Source organism: Lemur catta, chromosome 18 (genome assembly GCF_020740605.2).
Source record: "Lemur catta isolate mLemCat1 chromosome 18, mLemCat1.pri, whole genome shotgun sequence".
NCBI classification, from domain to species: domain Eukaryota; kingdom Metazoa; phylum Chordata; class Mammalia; order Primates; family Lemuridae; genus Lemur; species Lemur catta.
In genome coordinates this window covers 7,486,255-7,505,820 of record NC_059145.1, presented here as the reverse complement: position 1 = coordinate 7,505,820, position 19,566 = coordinate 7,486,255, and the positions used below count along the sequence as shown (strand labels likewise).

The 19,566-nt window shown below is 54.7% G+C and overlaps 1 protein-coding gene across 2 annotated transcripts in view; it reads left to right on the top strand.

The window, feature by feature from the left end:
* HRH2 (histamine receptor H2) overlaps window positions 1–19,566 on the top strand; it is a 46,677-nt gene that overhangs the window by 11,630 nt on the left and 15,481 nt on the right. The window contains exons 2-3 of one of the 2 annotated variants that reach the window (XM_045530665.1): window positions 10,808–12,390; window positions 18,397–19,166. In XM_045530665.1, the coding sequence (XP_045386621.1) occupies window positions 11,315–12,390; window positions 18,397–18,412 (1,092 nt within the window). In that variant the 5' untranslated portion in view covers window positions 10,808–11,314 and the 3' untranslated portion in view covers window positions 18,413–19,166. Of the gene's footprint in view, window positions 1–10,807; window positions 12,391–18,396; window positions 19,167–19,566 lie in introns of those variants that run through there. The other variant, XM_045530664.1, reaches the window with a different exon arrangement.

Here is a 19,566-nt window from a genome sequence, read left to right as displayed (position 1 = left end):
TGGAGCACTGCATGGGCTTGGATTTTCTCAGCAGAGCAGAAGTTACATAAAATAACCAACAGGTATAAATGTTCCTGGCACATGTTAGCTGTTTACTGCTGCTATCTTTAAGGTGACCCAGCTGGCTGCAGGACTTTAACCTGCAAGAGCAAGTTATACCTTGCTGGAAGGGCAAAACCTTTAAGGAATGAGGTTGGGGAACAGAACAGAGAGAAAGGAAGAGATAGTATTGACAGGAGCAGCTCTGGCATCCAGTTCATGTGGCCACAGCTGCCACTGATGGTGGTGGTGGAGGTGATGGCTGTGATTAGGATGGTGGTGGAGGAGATGATGGTTGTGCTGATTAGGATGGTGGTGGTGGAGGTGATGGTTGTGGTGATTAGGATGGTGGTGGTGGAGGTGATGGCTGTGGTGATTAGGATGGTGGTGGTGGAGGTGATGGCTGTGGTGATTAGGATGGTGGTGGTGGAGGTGATGGCTGTGGTGATTAGGATGGTGGTGGTGGAGGTGATGGCTGTGGTGATTAGGATGGTGGTGGTGGAGGTGATGGCTGTGGTGATTAGGATGGTGGAGGAGATGATGGTTGTGGTGATTAGGATGGTGGTGAAGGAGGTGATGGTTGTGGTGATTAGGATGGTGGTGGTGGAGGTGATGGCTGTGGTGATTAGGATGGTGGTGGTGGAGGTGATGGTTGTGCTGATTAGGATGGTGGTGGTGGAGGTGATGGCTGTGGTGATTAGGATGGTGGTGAAGGAGGTGATGGTTGTGGTGATTAGGATGGTGGTGATAGCAATGATGGATCCAGTTGGAGGACCTGAGCACTATTTAGTGTAGAAAAGTGAAGGCTCAGGAAGTCATGCTGGAGGGCTGCCTGGAAAAAGGGCCTTAGACTTGCTCTCTGGGCCTCAGAACTTTTCAGAAGCTCTACAAAAATGTTAGCAAACTCTCTCACACACACATGAAGTATCAGATCTAACATACAAAAAGAAATCTACGAAATTCCAAGTAATAAATGTTCAATCGAATATCTGCCAGCTGGTCAGTGGCAGCCTGTTAATATCAAATAGCCACATACGAATTATATTTTCTCCAAAATACACATAAATTGCAATGTATTTATTAGTCAGTGGGGTATAGCCTCCAAAAGAAAGTGTGTATGGCTCCAATAGTGTCTTTGAATGGCCATGACTTGTTGGAAGATACTGTGAGGTGGTAAGCCCCTGTCACTGGAGGTATGCAAGGTCAGCCAGGACAGCTGCCTCTCCGGGGTGCTGTGGAAGAGCTTCCACTGTCCAGAGCACTCCTGTTTTATGTCATGATTGCTTCCCCTCCCCTTCCGCACACACCTATGTAGTTGCCAGAACCTTTGAAATAGTCTAGGCCCCTCTCTTCACCTTTCTTCTGAGGGAGCTGAGGGTGTGAAACTGGCGGGAGTAGTGCAGCGGGTCAGAGGCACTGCAGAGAGGCACACTTGGGATCCCAACTCGCAGCCAATGCCCTGTCCACCCTAGCTCCTGCCCCAGGGCCGTTTTGCCCCCTCATGCCAGAGACATGGCCCTCTTGCAGCTTCTCTGCAAACACTGGCCATCCAGGGGCTTGCTTCCCCACGCAGACTTTTCAGCTGGGCCATCTAACCAATGCCCTGAGAACACTTCCAGGCCTTCCCCGCATTTGCCAAGCCACTGCTGACAGCAGACTTTGGCCAAGTCACAAAACACCATAAATTTCCATTTCCTCATCCATAAAATGAGATAAGTATCGGTATCCATGTAATAGGGTTGTTGCAGAGATGAAATGGGTTAGTGTGTATACAGTACTTTGAACATTGCCTGACATTTTCAAAGTGCCCAATAAATGAGCTATTATATTATGATAGTTATTTTCAATATGCATTTAGCCAATCAAGTTTTAAGTGATCCCCTATTAAGTGTCTGTTGGTGGGCAAGACGGAGTGGATCCTGGCTCCTGGCCCTCACGGAGCTCGCATTCCAGCGGGGAGAGACAAATAGCAAACAAACAGAGAAGCCAGCAAAATCCCAGAGAAAAAATCCCCTATGCAGAAGGCCAGACGGGAGGATTTTATGGAAGGTGGGCTGGGCTGCTTTGGAGAGGTCCAGGAAGGCCCCTCTGCAGAGCTGTCACGGGCATGTCCACATCAGCCGCAGGTCACAGACAGAGCTCCCAGGAGGCGCGAGCGTGGCTACCTGAGGAAGCAGAGGAAGGGCAGTGTGGCCAGAGTGTACCCACTGAGGCCTAGGGAGGTAGAAGAAGTCAGGCAGGTTGGGAGAAGCAGATTCTGAGGGGCTTTCTGAGCAAGGGCAAGAGTCTGATAGGGCGAATCGGCGAGTTCGAAGCCCGTGTGTGTGTGTGTGTGTGTGTGTGTGTGTGTGTGTGTGTGTGTGTGTGTGTGTTTCAGAGGCAGAATCCCCAGGGGTTGCAGGCAGGTTGCTGCTGGAGGTGAAGGAAGGCAGGAAGCAAGGTGATGCCTGAGTGTTTAGCCGGAGCAGCTGGGCATTTGGAGGCTGGGGAAGGGCAGGGTGGAAAAGACCGGTCCTCCCCCAGGCCCCTGCTTCACGGCTTGTATGCGCTCCGTGCTGCCAGTGTGCAGAGTAGACAGCGTAGAGACGGAGAGCAGGCTGGTGGGTGCCAGGGGCTAGGGACGTGGGTGGAATGGGAGTGACTGCTTAGTGGGGACAGGGTCTCCCTTTGGAGTGATGAAAACGTTTTGGAACCAGATAGAGGTGGTGTTTGCACATTTTGAAGGTACTACATGCTACTGATTGTACACTTTAAACTGGTTCATTTTATGTTATGTGAATTTCCCCTCAATCTTCAAAAAGAAAGGAGAAATAAAGACTTTTTCAGGCAAACCAAAACTGAGGAACTTTGTCACCACATGCAGTTTCGGGTTCCTACATCCACCACTGTCAGGGACCAGGCGTACGGTGTGAGTCTCTCCCTGGTGAGAAAACACCACAGTAAGAGCTGGTTGTGCAAACAGTCAGTGACGGGGCTGGACTCGTTCCAGTTCTCCTGGGGGTGATGGGTGTTCAGAGGCTCTGGAACCAGGCCCGGCTCAAAGCCCTGCCTGCCTCTTTACCAGTGGCCATAGACAAATGACTTCATCTCCCTGAATCTCAGCTTCACCATCTGTCCGATGGGAATAATACAATACTAGCCTCTGCCACCCAGATACTGTTATTATCACAGAGTAGGTGCCCGGCAAATGGAAGAGGTCACTGTCCTGGCTTTGGGTCCATTTATCACTATGATGTTGAAGTGGTGACATTCATCATAATAGTGTCCTCTTTGATCCCACCATCCTCATCTAAGGGGTAGTGAGGCTCTTCCTAATCTGTAGCAACAGCAGCAGTTACAGAACCTTCCCCAAATTCCGGACATTTGGCTCCATCACCGTTCAGCCTGGGCAGAGGGGTCCCCACCAGGGGGCTACAGTGCTTGGAACAAGATGTGCCTGATGACAGAAGCATAAACAAGCCCTGGCTCTGGGCCCCGCTGGCCAGGAGAAATCAAAGGGTGGGGCCAAAGCTGCTAGGAAGCCCAGGACTTTCTCTCAAATAAACAGCCTCAACCAGAAATTTTTTCCTGCTATCTGGGCTTTGACCAAGTGTCCAGCTTGCTACAAGAAAGGAGTTAGACAGCTGCAACCACAAAGATGAAAGATGCACTTGAATTGAATGTCACTGCGAGAGAGGAAGTGTCTTGTGCTGCAGAAACATTGACAATCACACCATCTCTTTTAAAAGCTCAAACCCTTTCTCTACGTGCAAAGCCAAATATGCAGTGGCCAAGAACAGGGACTCTGGAGACTGACAGAGCTGGGTTCAAATCCTAACTTTTCACTTACTGGTTTTGAGACTTTAGGCAAGTTCCTTAACTTCTCTGGGCCTCAGTTTTTGCATTTGCAAAAGAGAGAAATAAAAATCCCTTGCCTCCCAATGCTGTGGTAAGGATTACAGGAGACAATGTGTATAGAGCCCCAGGCCTGTCAAGAAATGGGCATCCTGTATATGCTAATCTGCAATCGTATTATCCTCTTTGATTGTCAGTCAACTGGGTTTACATGATATGGGTTCCCACATCTGCTACCGGTTCCCTGGATGATCTTGGGCCTGTTGATTGAACCTTCAATGGCTCCCTGTTACCTTCAGAACTAAGTCCAAACTCTAGAGAACCCCATCCCCGGCTACATTTTCATCCTGAAAACCATCTGGAGAGGTTGGCAGAAGCCAGATCACATAGAGCATGGTGGGCACTGTCATTTTTATCCTAACGATGGAGGAAGCATTGAAGGGGCATGACATGCTCAAAGATCAGGTAAGTCGACTGCAAAACCTGTGCAGTGATCGGGAGAGGAGAGGTCCCCGAGAGCTACGAGCGTGGAGGTAGAGGACTTCTTAGGAAGGGGCTCCTGGACCGAGCAGACCAAACACCAGCCCCAGCCTGGAGCCCATCCCAACTGCGCGGCTCTGTCCCACCCTAAACATGACCCGGTCCCCGGCTTCCGTTCCTTTGCGTGTCATTCCCTCTGCGCAGCAGCCCCTTGCCCTGCCCTTCTCCTCCTGTCAAGCTGTGTGGCTGGTAGGCTTTGAGGAGGCCGTACAAACTCAGGGTAAAAAGACTGAAAAGGGCCCGAGGGCATATGGTGAAAAACAAGTCCTCCTCCCGCCCTGTCCCAGTGCCCATTCCCTCCCCAGAGGCCGCCATCACTACCCTTTCACCAGGGCCCTCCTGCACGGGTCCTCGACCGTGCTGACCCATGTAGAGGCGTGGGTGCTCGCATGTGTGTCCCCCTTGTGAATATCGCACTGGGCACACTTTTGGAGACCTCCCCGCACCATCAGCCCAGGCTGCCTAAGTCAGTTTTTCTGATGACTTTCTTGCATTCCGTCGTGTGCATGTTTGTGCTCTTTCCAGCCTTTGCTGTGGGGAGTCACAGGACAAATTCCTAGAAGGCAACTGCTGGGTCAGTAGTCAGTGTTCTTAACTTTAATGGGGCCGGGCACGGTGGCTCACGCCGGTAATCCTAGCACTGGGAGGCCAAGGCCGGTGGATCGCTTGAGGTCAGGAGTTCGAGACCAGCCTGAGCAAGAGCGAGACCCTGTCTCTACTAAAAATAGAAAGAAATTATCTGGCCAACTAAAACTTTATGTAGAAAAAATTAGCCAGGCATGGTGGCACATGCCTGTAGTCCCAGCTACTCGGGAGGCTGAGGCAGGAGGGTCGCTCAAGCCCAGGAGTTTGAGGTTGCTGTGAGCTGGGCTGATGCCACGGCACTCTAGCCCAGGCAACAGAGTGAGACTCTGTCTCAAAAAAAACTTTAATGGAATTTTCCAGACTTGAGAAAATGCTGACTTCTGCAAATGCCCCTGCGTGTGCCCGAGTACACAAGCACATGCGCACACACAGCCACCACCCGTCACCACCAGCGGAGCCAAAGAACCCCTGCAGCCCCCACCCACGGCTCTTGTTGCCTGCCCCTTGGCTGTGTCGCAGCTGTTGGGCCTGGGACGCAGCCCCTGCCCCAGAGCTTGCCCTGAGTGAGGGTGAGAAGGAGCCCCGCACTCCTGGCACACACCAGGCCATCAGCATTCTTAGAGAGAGCTGTCCTGGCCTCTGTGAGTGGGAGGAAAGGGCTCCCGGGGAAGGCGGGGGTCGTCTCAGCTCTGACCATCGGGCCTACATCACGTTGGTCGGCCCTGTGTCGGTACAGCCACTCCGGGCTTGGAGAGGCTTGCCTGCCTCCTTAAAGAATGAAAGTTGCAACATCGAGATAACTTCCTGCTTCTTGGACCCGTTTGGGGCTGTTCCTTAGGGGCTGGGGCTGCTTCCTGACACATGCCGCCAGCACTGGGTACCTGGAATCTTTGAAGTGGCTGATTGTAGGAGGAACATTCTGAGAATTTATGGCTCATGAAAATGAGGAACCGCCTTCCGGGAACCCAGTGACATCAATGACCTCATTACTACTGTGATAACTGGGGGCGGTCAGGGGTGCCCAGCAGCCACCTGCTCAGGCCTACCCCTGGCTGCCACACCCCCAGCTCCTGATGGACAGCAAGCGAGCAGGGCGGGGACCGTGTACCCCCTTCCTGCCTTCTAGTCACATCACCCTCTGCCCGAGCTCTTCCTCTACCCGCCAGAGGCTTCCCATGGCTCTTAGGTCAAAATCCACCTTCTTTCTCCCCAGGCTTTTGAGGGGGCTGTTCCCTCTGTCTGGAACCTGCTGCCCTCCCATTGCACTCGTAACCCTCGTTCCCGTCTGTGCAGATCCACCTCCTTGGGGAAGTGTCAATAACCCGAGGGACACCCTTGCGACTCCCTCTGCTTCCCCTTTCCGGAACTGGCACAGCTACCATGAAATAAGCCACTCTGCAGCTGGCTCCTTCGTGTCTGTGTCCCTGCCCCTGTAACAGGAGCTCCACGGGGTGTCTGTCACGCTCACTGCTGTACCGCAGACCCCAGCGCAGTGTCTGCACCAGGAAGGTGCTCGATAAACATGTGCTGTGCACATGAATGCTACTTCCCAGCCCTGTGGCTTTGGGCAATAACAAAAATAACCATTTGGCAAGAACCTACCACGTGCCAGGCAAAAGCTTCTTCCCTTCCTTTGCTGTCTGCATTTTCACATCCCTCAAGGGGAGGAGCAGGTATTATACAAATAAGAAAACCAAGGCCCGGAGAGGTTGAAGTAACGTGCACAAGGCCACAAAACACTGGAATAGAACCTGGATCTGTCCGGCAGCAAAGTCCCTGCTTTCAGCCCAGGCGCCGCTTCCTGTCTCCCCCTGTCCGTTGTTGAAGAATAAGGGTCACAACACTTGCCTCCAGGGGCTGCCGTGAGGCTCTCCCAGAAGGGGCCAAGCGCATGATGGTTGCCTGATGAATGCCATTTTCTTTTGCTATTCTAAACTATTGCCCAGAAAATCAGATTTATCTTCAGACCAAGTGAGAAACCCAGTCGAATAAGCCCTAACTGATTCCCGCAATTGACGGGCTGCTTGTGTGCAATTGCCAGTCCCCCACGTGGCTGTGCTGGAGGTTGAAGCACTTAAACTGGAAAAGGAGAACCTCGTTTCCTCCCCACTGGTGAGGGGAAAAGAAAGTATTAGACTCAATTTGGTAAAACTGGAAGGGAAGGACACACAGATTGGTTGTTTTCTAGATGGCCCTGCCCCGCCCCCCTTGGTTAGCAAGCGGAATGCATGCACAGCATTTCTTCAGGGTCCCCGATGGAGGGCAGTGAGAGGGGCCAGCATCAGGCAGACCTGGGTTTGCCCGCCTGGCCCCGCCTCTGTGGAGGACGCCACCATCCGAGCCCCTGTCATCTTCACTGCCTGGCGGGAGGCTAGAAGGAAGTGCTATTCCCGGTCTCACTGCAGCTCCATCCAGGACAGACACGTTCTGGTGGTGAATGCACCAAGGAGCCCACCAAGAGTAGAGTTCTCCTGGGGGCCTGAAAACTCAGAACCCGATCCAGTGGAGTTAAAGAAAGCACAAGTCTCTGCCAGAAGTGCATGCAGGTGAGAGATGGAAGTGAGAGAGGATAAAGAAACTACCTGGAGGAGGTGACAGAGGCGGCCAGGGCTTGAAAGAAGAGTAAGAGCTCACTAGGTAAGGAAGGGCATTCCAGGCAATGGGAACAGCACATGCAAAGGCACAGAGTCAGAATGGGCCTGGCACACTTCAGAACCAGGAGCAATGAGATGCCACAGGGCCACATTAAACCTTATTAACACTACAAGGCAGTAGGTACTGCAAAGTCCCCCTTGGTATGAAGTTCAGGGGAGATGTCTCCGGCCTCCAAGCACTTAGGAAGGCTCAAGGAGACAGCATACCTGAGCTGGGCTGTGCAAGGAGAAGAGTTAAGGTGACTACAGGGAAGAGCGGAACACCAGGTGTAGGGGCCGGCAGAGGCCAAGGCAGGAGTGAGAAGGCATGTTGCATTTGGGGACACACGCTTGCCTTGATGTTTGTGAAACTGGGGAGACAAATGCTAGAGGGTTTGGCGAGACCCAGTTGGAAGGATGGGTTGAAGTCTGATTAAAGAACAGACGTTAAAGATGGGCCAAAAGAGTTTGAGGCAAGTTTGAATCCAGGCTGCACCACTTGCTAGGGTGCACCCCCCACCGGACTGTTTGAGCCTCCCTCTCCTTAGCTGTTAAGTGAAGACAATGATTGCCCTCACTTGGGGGAGGGGGCTGTGCAGATTCAGTGATATTTTATTTAATGTGCGTCATCCCACTTTGCCCGGGACTGTCCTACAGCACAGCTGTGCCGGGGGTCGTTGAACCGTCGTCCCCCCACAGAGGGAAGCTCACGTCGTTTCCATTTTTTTGTCGCTTGCAGAGCTGCCAACGTGGACATCCTTGTCCATGTATCTGTGTGTGACAGCAGTTGTGCTGCCACAGGCCAGGCTCCCAAAAGGATAATTAGGATCCAAGTGGCCGAGAGGAGCATCCATTAGATATTGGGAATTTTAAGGGGAATGAAGGAAAGGCCGTTTGTGGGTGATGTGTAGGGTGTGTGTGGGCAGTGCCTGTGTGTGCCCACGCACACGTGGAGGCTCAGAGCAGGCACGGAAGGCCCCACCATACCAGTCAGGGCTTGGGGTGTGATGGCCACAGTAGTTGGCCCTTGCTGTATACCTTGGGGATGCTTGGTTTACTGTAAGGAGCATGTTATCAGTTTAGAAATTTGAGAGGAAAGTTCAAGAGAGTATTTTTGATGTTATCTGTCATGGTGACAGCAATGGCAACAGTGATGACATGGGTCTTAAGCGCAAAGGAAGCCATTGAAGGGGTAACACGGCCCTCTAGGGTGATCCTTCTGCTCCCAGGGGACAGGAAGGATGGGAGGGAATGAGCCCCATACAAAGCCCCTGCCTTCACAAAAGGTTACCAGAAACTTACAGGAGCTGGGCTTTAAATAGAAATACGACAGAAGTTTCTCTTTGAAACTCCTTGGAGAAAGAAATCACAGCTGTCCTGTTCGACCCCGCGGTACCTGGAACAGCATTTGGCACGTTGTGGGTTCTCAAGGAAATATCTGTTGAAAAGAACAGAGGAAGGGAGGGGAGGGGGGTCAGGGGAGAGGAGGAAAGGGAGACAGGAAGGAATTTCTAGTTATAGAAAGGCTGGTTCACTCAGATTTGAAGACCCCCCCCCAAACATTAACTAAAATGTCAGCCTAATGCCAAAATCCCTATACCTGACTGTTAAGGAAACTCAGAGGAAATTTTGATCAGAAATAAGGATTCTCAAAAAAAAAAAATCCTTGTTACTACCCCATCCAAAATTAATTAAGTGTGGCAGTAAGACTCATACTGTTTGGGCTACACATGTAATGAAAAGATCTTCTAAAAATAAATACCCGGAGGCCGGCTCGTGTGGCCGGGTGACTGAGCCGAGGCAGCCCTGATCCCTGCACTGACACGGTCGTTATGACTAAATGATGCTCCTGGAGTTCAGCTTGCAGAATCGCTCCAGGCAAAAGCCTGGGAGAGGCCTAATTTATATCCTGTGGAGATTAGCTTGCTTCTGACAGGGGGTCGCCGTGACTGGGTTTCTGCACACTCTCAGGCCGCAGATCGCCTGCTGGCTGCTGTCTGAGAAGCCAGGCTGAACCCTCGAGGCAGGACCAGGAAGGGGGCAGGGCCCTCGCTTCACCAGCTGGAATCACAGACTGTCACTAGGAGGGAGCCTTGGAGCCGACCTGGTGGCCAGGGCTCCTGCTTAACCGAGAAACGTGGTGTGTGCCGCTAGCAGGGACGTGTGTTTGCAGCGGGAAGGGGGTGGGGAGGAGAAACCCCCTAGATGCCTGGGAGAGGGCGCCGCGGGGACGCCAGAGTACACCGTGGGGAGCCCCCGCACGGGCTGTTATGCAAGCGTTAGGACTGAGCGAGCTGCGTGGATGTGGGCTCACGTGTGCTGCTCAGCAAGACCGGTAGGATTCAGAGATCTGTTCAGAGTGGGGATGGCATTGACGAAGCGGGGAGATGACAGGTGATGGACTACAGGCTAAATGTGGCCCTCTGCCTGGCTTTGTACAGCCCATGAGCTAAGGATAGTTTTTACATTTTTAAATCAGAAAAAAAGGAGATTTTTTTGACACGTGAAAATTATAAGAAATTCAAACTTCGGCGTCCATTACTCAAGTTCTGTTGGGGCGCAGCCACACTCGTGTGTTTGCCCGTCATCTGCATAGCTGCTTTCTCGCCTGCACAGGCAGAGCTGAGTCACTGCCACGGAGGCCGTAGGGCTGCAAAACAGAAACTGTTTGTTACCTGACCCTTTTCTGAAAGAGTTGTCAGCCCTTGGCTTAGAGCATGGTGACATTTTGCAAAACAACAGCACCAGATGCTGTTCTCAGCACCTTGTAAGAGTAGATTCATCACGTTTGTTTACTCATTCATTCATTCTATCATTTATTCATCAGGTGCTTAGTGCCTACCCATGGGGCCAGGCACCAGGAACCAGCAGTGGACAAACAGATGCAGCCCCTGTGCTCATGGAGCTGAGTCTGTGTCTAGATCTTTCTTTTCTCAGTTTAAACGTTCCTAGCCCTTCCAACTATTTCTCACAAGTCTCGGGGTCCAGCCCCTTGCATCCTGCCTGCTGTCTTCCTCCCCACCACAGATCAGTCCCTCCCAAGGAAAGGTACCCGCAGTGGCCTGTGCCTCCTGGGGTCTTGCCAGGAAGTCCATGTCTAGAAGGACTCACCTTAAATCGGGTCACACTCTGGGCCTGGTTTCAAAGTGCTCAACATCCAACCTTTGCCCTTTCAGCTCCTGCCCTCCAGAGACCCCAGAGAGGGAGACCTCAGTCCCTGGCCCCATCACGTGGATGGGAGCAGGAGCCAGCTATGGAGAAGGACACAGCTGTGTCTCCACGTGATCCCTCCTGCATGACACCAGAGCCACCTCCAGACACACGCCTCAGTGCCTCAGTCTCTATGCACAACCCGGAGAGTGGAGACCTATCCCAGCCCCGGGAGGAAGTTAGCTCTTCAGGGGGCCATCTGAGGACTGGAGTTTGAACTGCAAACCTGGCTTCAAGGCCTGCTTTTCTCTCTTTTTCATTCATACTCATGCCTAACACATTAGAGGAGACTGCTTTATTTATTTCTAGAAAAACAGCACTGGGTCAGTCATTGAAGCCCCCTAAAATTTGGACACCTTTTTTGGCTCTGTTGGGAGCCCAGAGCGCTCAGTGGGTGGCATAACTAGCACATCAGGAGCTGAGAGAGGAGTGGCCAGGGCCCCGGTCAGGGGTCAGAGCTGTAGGGCCGCAGGATGGCATCCAATGGCACGGCCTCTTCCTTCTGCCTGGACTCCACCACGTGCAGGATCACCATCAGCGTGGTCCTCACCGTCCTCATCCTCATCACCATCGCGGGCAACGTGGTTGTCTGTCTGGCCGTGGGCTTGAACCGCCGGCTCCGCAATCTGACCAACTGCTTCATCGTGTCCTTGGCTGTCACTGACCTGCTCCTCGGCCTCCTGGTGCTGCCCTTCTCTGCCATCTACCAGCTGAGCTGCACGTGGAGCTTCGGCAAGGTCTTCTGCAACATCTACACCAGCCTGGACGTGATGCTGTGCACGGCCTCCATTCTCAACCTCTTCATGATCAGCCTCGACCGGTACTGTGCCGTCATGGACCCGCTGCGCTACCCCGTGCTGGTCACCCCCGTCCGGGTTGCCATCTCTCTGGTCTTAATTTGGGTCATCTCCATCACCCTGTCCTTCCTGTCTATCCACCTGGGGTGGAACAGCAGGAATGAGGCCAGTAAGGGCAATCACACCACCTCCAAGTGCAAAGTCCAGGTCAACGAAGTGTATGGCTTGGTAGACGGGCTGGTCACCTTCTACCTGCCTCTGCTGATCATGTGTGTCACTTACTACCGCATCTTCAAGGTGGCCCGGGATCAGGCCAAGAGGATCAATCACATCAGCTCCTGGAAGGCAGCCACCATCAGGGAGCACAAAGCCACAGTGACGCTGGCCGCCGTAATGGGGGCCTTCATCATCTGCTGGTTTCCTTACTTCACGGTGTTTGTGTACCGTGGCCTGAAGGGGGATGACGCCATCAATGAGGTGTTTGAAGCCGTCGTTCTGTGGCTGGGCTATGCCAACTCGGCCTTGAACCCCATCCTGTATGCCGCCCTGAACAGAGACTTCCGCACCGGGTACCGGCAGCTGTTCTGCTGCAGGCTTGCCAGCCGCAGCTCCCACAAAACCTCTCTGAGGTCTCACAACTCTCAACTGTCCAGGAGCCAAAGCCGAGAACCCAGGCGGCAGGAAGAGAAACCCCTGAAGCTCCAGGTGTGGAGTGGGACAGAAGCCATGGCCCCCCAGGGAGCCACAGACAGGTAACGGCCCCAGGCCTTGGTGCAGGAGGGGTCGCTGGGAGGGGGACCCATTGTTCAGGAGGTGCTGCTTTAGGTTCTGGGAACTCTTCATGAGCAGTTCGCACGCTATCTGGTTGAATCCTCCCAACAGCCCCCAAAGGTAGGATTGTTTAGGTCTGTTTTAACAAAAGCACATTCAAGTTCTCAAAGAACTTGGTGAGGGCTGCGCAGCTGGAACGTGGACAAAGGTCTCGTGACTCTGGAGCTTGTGGGCCCCTTTTTCCAGCCACGTTGTCCTTGCAACCAGGAGACCTAAGTTTGAGGCCTGACTCTGCCACTTAGGAGTGGTAAGTGTGCGACCAACCCCCAGGGCAGCACTCAGTAGCCACCCGCTAATGCTGCTGCCTGAAGGGCCCTTGTGCAGTTACACGGGAAACCCAGCTCAGGTCAGCATTTATTGAGCAGCTACTATGTGTCAGCTTTACCATGGGGGTGTGCAAGTCGCTGAGGGAAGAGGATGGCAGAGTCGGAGAGGCGGGGTGTTGTGCGGTAGATCTTAGCAGAGATGAAGGGTTGGCAGCAAGGTGGGGGTAACCTAAGCAGATCTGTGCCGGGAAAGAGGGCTCTGGCTGCCCCCTGCGATGTGGGCCAGCAGGGGACACTGCAGACGCGGGCTCTTGGCACTGTCCGTGAGAAAGGAAAAGAGAAGAAATAAAAACCGAGGCAGCGATGTATTTTTACAAGGTCTGCAGACTACTGGGCGTGCAAGGTGCAAGAGATGCAAGACAAGGACAATGGGACTCCACCTCCAGGATGTCTCCGGGCTGACAGATAAACAGAATCAAGAGATTTGGATAAATTCACTGTGACAAAGCCAGTGGGGGAGGGACAGCTCGCTGGTCTGAGCCTGAGCTGCTGAGAGGACTAAGTGAAAGAACAGTAGGAAACCAGGCACATAGAAGTTGCTCAGTAAATGCTGCTTTCTTTCTCTTCCCAGAAGGACGGTCTTTGGAACTGACCCATCATTCATTCATTCGTTCATTCATTCATTTGCAAACATTTATCCAATTCCCACCACATGCCAGGAGCTATGCTGAATGTCGGGGGTGTGAAAATGACATTTCTGTGTTTGTGCTGATGGGCGGTTGTGGAAAGTCAGGTGCATAGTTCTGGTCTCAGCTCTGCCCTCACTCGCCCTTGGCTTGAGCAAGTCCCTGCCCCCCCAGGCCCCAGTGTCCTCATCTCCCAGAATGTCAGCGCTATCCTCCTGCAGCCTGCCTGCTCACCCCCCGAGCTGCCTGAAGCTCACATGAGCCGAGGGGTAGAACAGGCTCTGTGGTCCCCTGATGGGACACAAGTCCACACTCAAGCACTGGGCATCGGACTCAAGAAACGCTTGGAAGGACTCCGCAGACCCACCCACTAGGGCTCTGGGTTCTGGTCTCTGTGGACAGTTGTGGGTGCAAAACTGCCTAACGAGATCCCTGGGCTTCCTATCCCCTCTGGTCCTTGCAGCTGCCACCCCCATCCCCAGGTGTAGCGTGTCCCACCTGTAGACTTGGGTCCTGTGCCCTCCACTCTTCCACAGCTGTCCCTCTGTGCCAAACTATGGCCACAGCCTCCTCCCTGGCCTCCCAGCCTCTGGACTCTGCCTCTCAAATCCATCCACCAACATGCACTTCCGGAGACTTCCACGTCCAGTCCTGATGGGTAAAATGCCCATCTGACCATGTCCTTGCACAATCCCTCATTCAAGAGGAAGCCTCCGGTGCAAAGCTAATTTAGTTCACAGAGCATAACGAAGTGGACACACTGGCGTAGTCACATGTAACACTTTGTGCTGCTCTTACCTGTTTGAGCCCCAGGTTAGTAAGTTGCCTTTTAACCTTAATCCTTAAGGAAACTTATTCAATAAGACTTAACTACAACAGTAACATTCATTCAGCACCCACCACTTGCCCACTTCACACGTTTGACATTGTTTCGAGGTACTAGTCATTGTGGGGGCATCTACTCCCACCCCTGTGCCGAGGGCCCCCCACCCCGTGCCGCCCTCTTGCTGCCTGTCGTTGTTCACGGTTAGGGAGCAGACCTTGATGGTTCAGAGCAGCGTGTGCCCCGGCACCCACGTGAGGCCAGTGCGTGGCCCTGAGAGCGCGTCCCGCAGGGCAGACCTCTGAGCTGAGCCTTTGCATGCAAACCAGAAAGACCTTCGTACCCAGGGCAGGGCTGGACCCTCCAGCCCAGGGGCCTCCTTTCATTCTCAGCACAACCTGTGAAGTAGAGGCTTGTGTAATCTCCACTTTTTAGGTGGGAAAACAGGCTCAGAGAAGTCACATCAATTGTCCCAAGTGACATAAGCTAATAAGTCAGCCAAAGCTGCCCTCTGAGCAACAACAGAAGCAGCAGCTTCCGTCACTGCTGTCCCCTGGGTGCTGGGCACACGGTCGGGGAGGAGCATCCGCCCTCTCTCCTGATCCTGGCAGGCACCCGGGGCCGGGGGCTGTGAAGAAACCAAGGCCAGCGGAGAGGCGGTGCCTGCCTGGGTCCCACACAGCAGCCGCGGAGCCAGGCCCAGAGCTCCTGGAGACCACAGGTCCGTGGCCGGGCTCTGTCCTCCGGAGTGGGGGGAGCCAGTCAGAGGGTCTCACGCCAGGGCTGAGGGCACGGAGGGTGGAGGAACCAGGCACGGCCAGACGTGGATATTCCCACTGAGGCTGCTAGGGCAATCGGCCTCAGGGTCCCCTGATAAGGTCGGCTCCCAGCTTCTCTGCTGACTGATAGCGTGTCCCTCCTGCTCTCCGTCTGGGGACGAGACCCAGCGCTGACCTGGAGCCCTTATCACCGCCCAGGTTAGGGTGTCAGCCTGAGCTAAGAATTCCGAGGAACCGAGCCAGCCTACTCTGGCTGGGGTGGGGTGGGGCACGGCCAGCCAGGGCAGAGGGGGCTGAGCTCTCTCGAACTTGAAGGTCACCACGTTGTCCCTGCTCACTGACCTCCCAGCTTCTCATCATCTGCTGGGCATAGACAGCCCCACGTCAGTCTCCTGTGGCTGCCATAATGAATTCCCACCAGCTTGGTGGCTGAAGACAACACGTTTACTCTCTTTCAGCTCAGGAGATCTGAAATCAAGGTGTTGGCAGGACTCGTTCCTTCTGGAAGCTTCCAAGGGGCATCCCTTTCCTTCAACTTTTCTCACTTGTAGGTGCCGCCTGCACTCCTTGGCTCATAGCCCCTTTCTCACGTCACCCCGGCCTCTTGCTGCCATGCTCATGTGGCCTTCTCTCCTGTAGCCACACCTCCCTCTGCCCCCCTCTTATAAAGACTCGTGTTACATTGAGGCCACCCGGATAATCCACAATACTCTCCCCATCTCAAATTCCTTAATCGCATCTGCAAAGTCCCTTTTGCCACGTAAGGTAACATTCTCAGGTGGTTAGAACATGGACATATTTAGGAGCCATTATTTAGCCTCCCAGAAGGGCCAGCTCCCTGGCCTGGCATTCGAGGGCCCGCATGGTTTGGTCCCTGTCCATCCTCCCGTTCCGCTTCCTGCCACCACCCCCAGGCCCACCCTCCACCACACTCTGCCCCAGCCAAAACAAACCACTCAGAGTCCATTCATTCAAAAGCGTTCACCAAGGACTTGCTGTCTGCCAGCACCATTTGGGGGACAGCAGTGAGCAAAGCAGAGGCCCTCCTCTCACAGGAACGTTATCCTAGAGCAGTGGTTCTCTGTGTGGTCCCCAACCAGCAGGGGACTCCCAGAAACAAAGGACCTGGCCCAGACCCCACAGCCTCATGGAGGGCAGAGCTGGGATTCGAGCCAAACTCTGTCTGACCCCAAAGCCTGGGCTCTTTCCATGATGAAATGCTGGCTGGACTTGAGTTTGCCCTGTTTTTGAGCAACAGCTCAGTGCTAGATGCCAGATGGGGAAACTGAGGCACAGGGAGGCAAGTGACCTGTCTGAGGTGCAAAGCAAGCTAAGGAGAGGCTGGGAGAAGAACCCTGTGTCTCTGGTCCCTGCCCAGAGGTCTTCGGGTCCTTTCCCACCCACCCACTTGTTCTTGGTGACCTCCCAGGGCGGGGAGACATATTCATAAGCACCTGGAGTGTCACCGCCTCTCCCAGGGTGTGGCACTTCCTCGTTCCCCGGAGCCCTGTGCCTGTGCCTTGGCTCCCTTACTCGCAGAGGCCTGGAGGGCTGGAGTCAGAGGTTGGCGCCCCCCGTTCCAGCTCTCCCCTTGCCCCAGACCAGGTCCCCACTGGCCCCTGCCTGGCTCCTCCAATGCACTCTCCTTCCCTCTGCAGCCAGAGAGAGGTCTGGATCATACTCCACTCCTCCCGTTGCTCTTAAAGCAAAAAGTTCTTGCCCCAGCCCCTAAGACCCTGCACTGCCTGGTTCCTACACTGCCCAACCCCCTCTCGGAACCCTCTGGTCAACCCCAGGCCACACGGTGTCCTATCCCTGCCACCTCCCCTCAGCCCAGACCCTCTTCTTACCCCTCCTGGTGCTTTGTTGGTTTGATGTCTGCCCCAGACCTGCTGCGAGGGCGGCGCACGCCTGTGTCCCGCACAGCTGGGCCCTAACACCGGCTCCGCCTGGCACAGAACAGGCCCGGGAACGTGGCTGAATGAGTGAACGAAGGAATCAGAGTCTCGTTCTGGGTCCCTGAGGACCCTGAGAGGGGAGTAATACCGCCCCTGCGGTGGAGACCAGGAGGCCAGGTCTGAAAGCGGGAAGCTCAGGAAACCCGTAAGAGCTCAGAGATTCCTTTCTAGCTTGCCTCCCTCCAAATACTGGTGTCGGGGCCAGCCCTGCCGGCAGAGTCAGGGCCAGCTCGGAATTGTAGAGCCACCGGGCAGGCATGGCCCGGCCACGTCCCCCCACCTCTGTCACAGACAAATCCGGGAACAGGGGGCAACTTGCACCAATAGCACAGAAAGTGGGCTCCAGAGCCCCCAGCGACCTGCCACTGTCCCCTGAGCCCCACGGCACACCCTGATTCCGCAGAGGTGGGGGCGCGGGGAGGAGCAGGGCGGCCTTTGTCCCCCAGGCCAAGTCCAGCTCGGGAGATGAGGCGGAGCCGCAGCCGCCACAGGCTTCCTGAGAAGAGGTGTTGCCCAGAATGCCCAGACTTGTTGGTTTGTTGCCGCTGGCTCTCTCAGAGAGTCCCTTTGGCACACGGATCTCCGCGTTTCTTCAGGGCCTTCCCAGTGCCCTCCGCAGGGCGGCGCTGCCCGGCCCTCTCGCCTCCGTCTCTGACCCCGGCGGCCCCCCTCGCGGCTGCGGGCCGCCCTCCTGGCCTGCAGGGTAGCAAGTCGCCCGATCGGTGACAAGTCACTCGATGGTCTGAGCCACAGGTTCCCGACAAGAGTTGTTGTAAGAATAAGAGTCAGGGGTACCGGTGTTTGGCACCATTCCTAGCACGTGAGCGGGGCTTCAGCCAATGTGAATTTTTGTTCTCCACCACCCGTCTCTTTCTCTCCTTGCAGCCTGTCTTTCTTCCATGTAAAGGTTTTGTTGAGATGCATTTCATCATGCGCCCTTCAGGGGTTTCTGGCACATCCATGGCCGTGCGTGGCCATCACCACGTCAATCTCAGCACCCCCAGAAGAAACCTGCACCCTTCAGCGGTCACCGCACACTCCCTGCCTTCCACCTCCTGCCCCCGCCGCGGACACAGCCACGCATCCGCTTTCTGTGTCTCCACACCTGACTGTCTGACATTTCATATAGCATGTGGTCTTTTGTGCCTGGCTTCTGCCACTTCACGTAGTATTTCCAAAGTTCTGTCTTTATTTTCTGCCTTTTCTTTCTTCCATTCCTTGTGTGTGTGTGTCCCTCCGTCTGGTTTTTCTTTCCTGGCCTTCCTCCCGTCCAAGGCCCACCGCGCCTCCACCGGGTGCCGGGCCGGGGGCAGCTCTTGGAGTCGGGAGGCCCGGGGTCGAGAGCTCCCCGCGAGAGGCTGTGCCCGGACGGCGGCGCCAGTGAGGAGCTAACCCTTTTCCTCTTGTCTCCTCAGAGAGTTTGGGGAGTGAGAGCCCCTCGCACTCCCAGAGAGGAAGTCAGGGGAAGCCGAGCAGAGAGGAGACGGGAAGCCCTTTACAGCCTCAAAAGTCAAGGAGGATAAATCGTGGCCCCCAGGAGTCACTGGCAAGGTAGAGCACGTCTCATGTTCCAGTCTGGGGATTGTGCCTGTGCAGCCAGCTGAGACCCCGGCTTGCAGCTGAGTGAAGCCCCCTGCCCCTGCCTGTGCCCTTCCTTCCCTGGTCCCCACCTTCTGGCTCCTTCTGAGCAGGCCCAGAGCCACAGTCTTCCCAGGGCTGTGATGGGGAGGGGAGGGGGACAATGCCTTCAGGGCCACTGCTGGCACCTTGTACCCTTAAGAACAAGGAGCTGACTCTAGGTGGACAAGTGAGGAAGAGGCTCTTCCTCCAGGGGACTTGTCCCCAGGGCACATGGCTGGCAAGCAGAGGGAGGATTAGATTTCAGCCCCTCCCATCCGCCCGATACCGTGTGCAGAGAGCACCTGCACACCTTCCAGCCCCCAGGAGATGGCATGGCGTAGGGCAGGGGTAGGCAACTTCCTGCAACGGGCCAGGCAGCAGCCACCCCAGGCTTGGCAGCCCATACGCTGTCCCTGAGGCTGCGCAGCTCTGCCCTTGAGGGGTGAGAGCAGCCACAGACATACACGAACGACCGGGGGTGGCTGTGTTCCGATAAAACTTCATTTACGAACACAGAAATTCGAGCTCCATGTCATTTTCATGAGACACAAATGTTATTCTACTATTATTTTTTCAGCCATTTCAACAAACATAGGCCATAGGCTTGATTTGGCCAACCCTGGTGTAGCGGGAAGAAATGGGTGTCAGTTCCCCCACTGACCCTGTGACCTTGGGCGGGCAGCTATCCCTTTCTGAGCCTCAGCCTGCCCATCTGCAAAGTGGGGATAAAAATGCCTCCTTGTGAGGGTTAGGATGAGATCTGGGAGCATTTCATGCAAAGCGCCTGGCACAGAGTCAGTGCTTAGTGAGTGGTAGCTGTTGTGATTTTGTTCCACGGCGCCTGTGCCAAGGAGCAGCCGAAGGGTTAGGGACAGGCTTTGTGGATTCCTGTCTCAGCTGTGCTACTGAATTGTTCAAGTCAGTCCTGACCCTGAGCCTCGTGTCCCTCGTCTGAAAATGGGGGA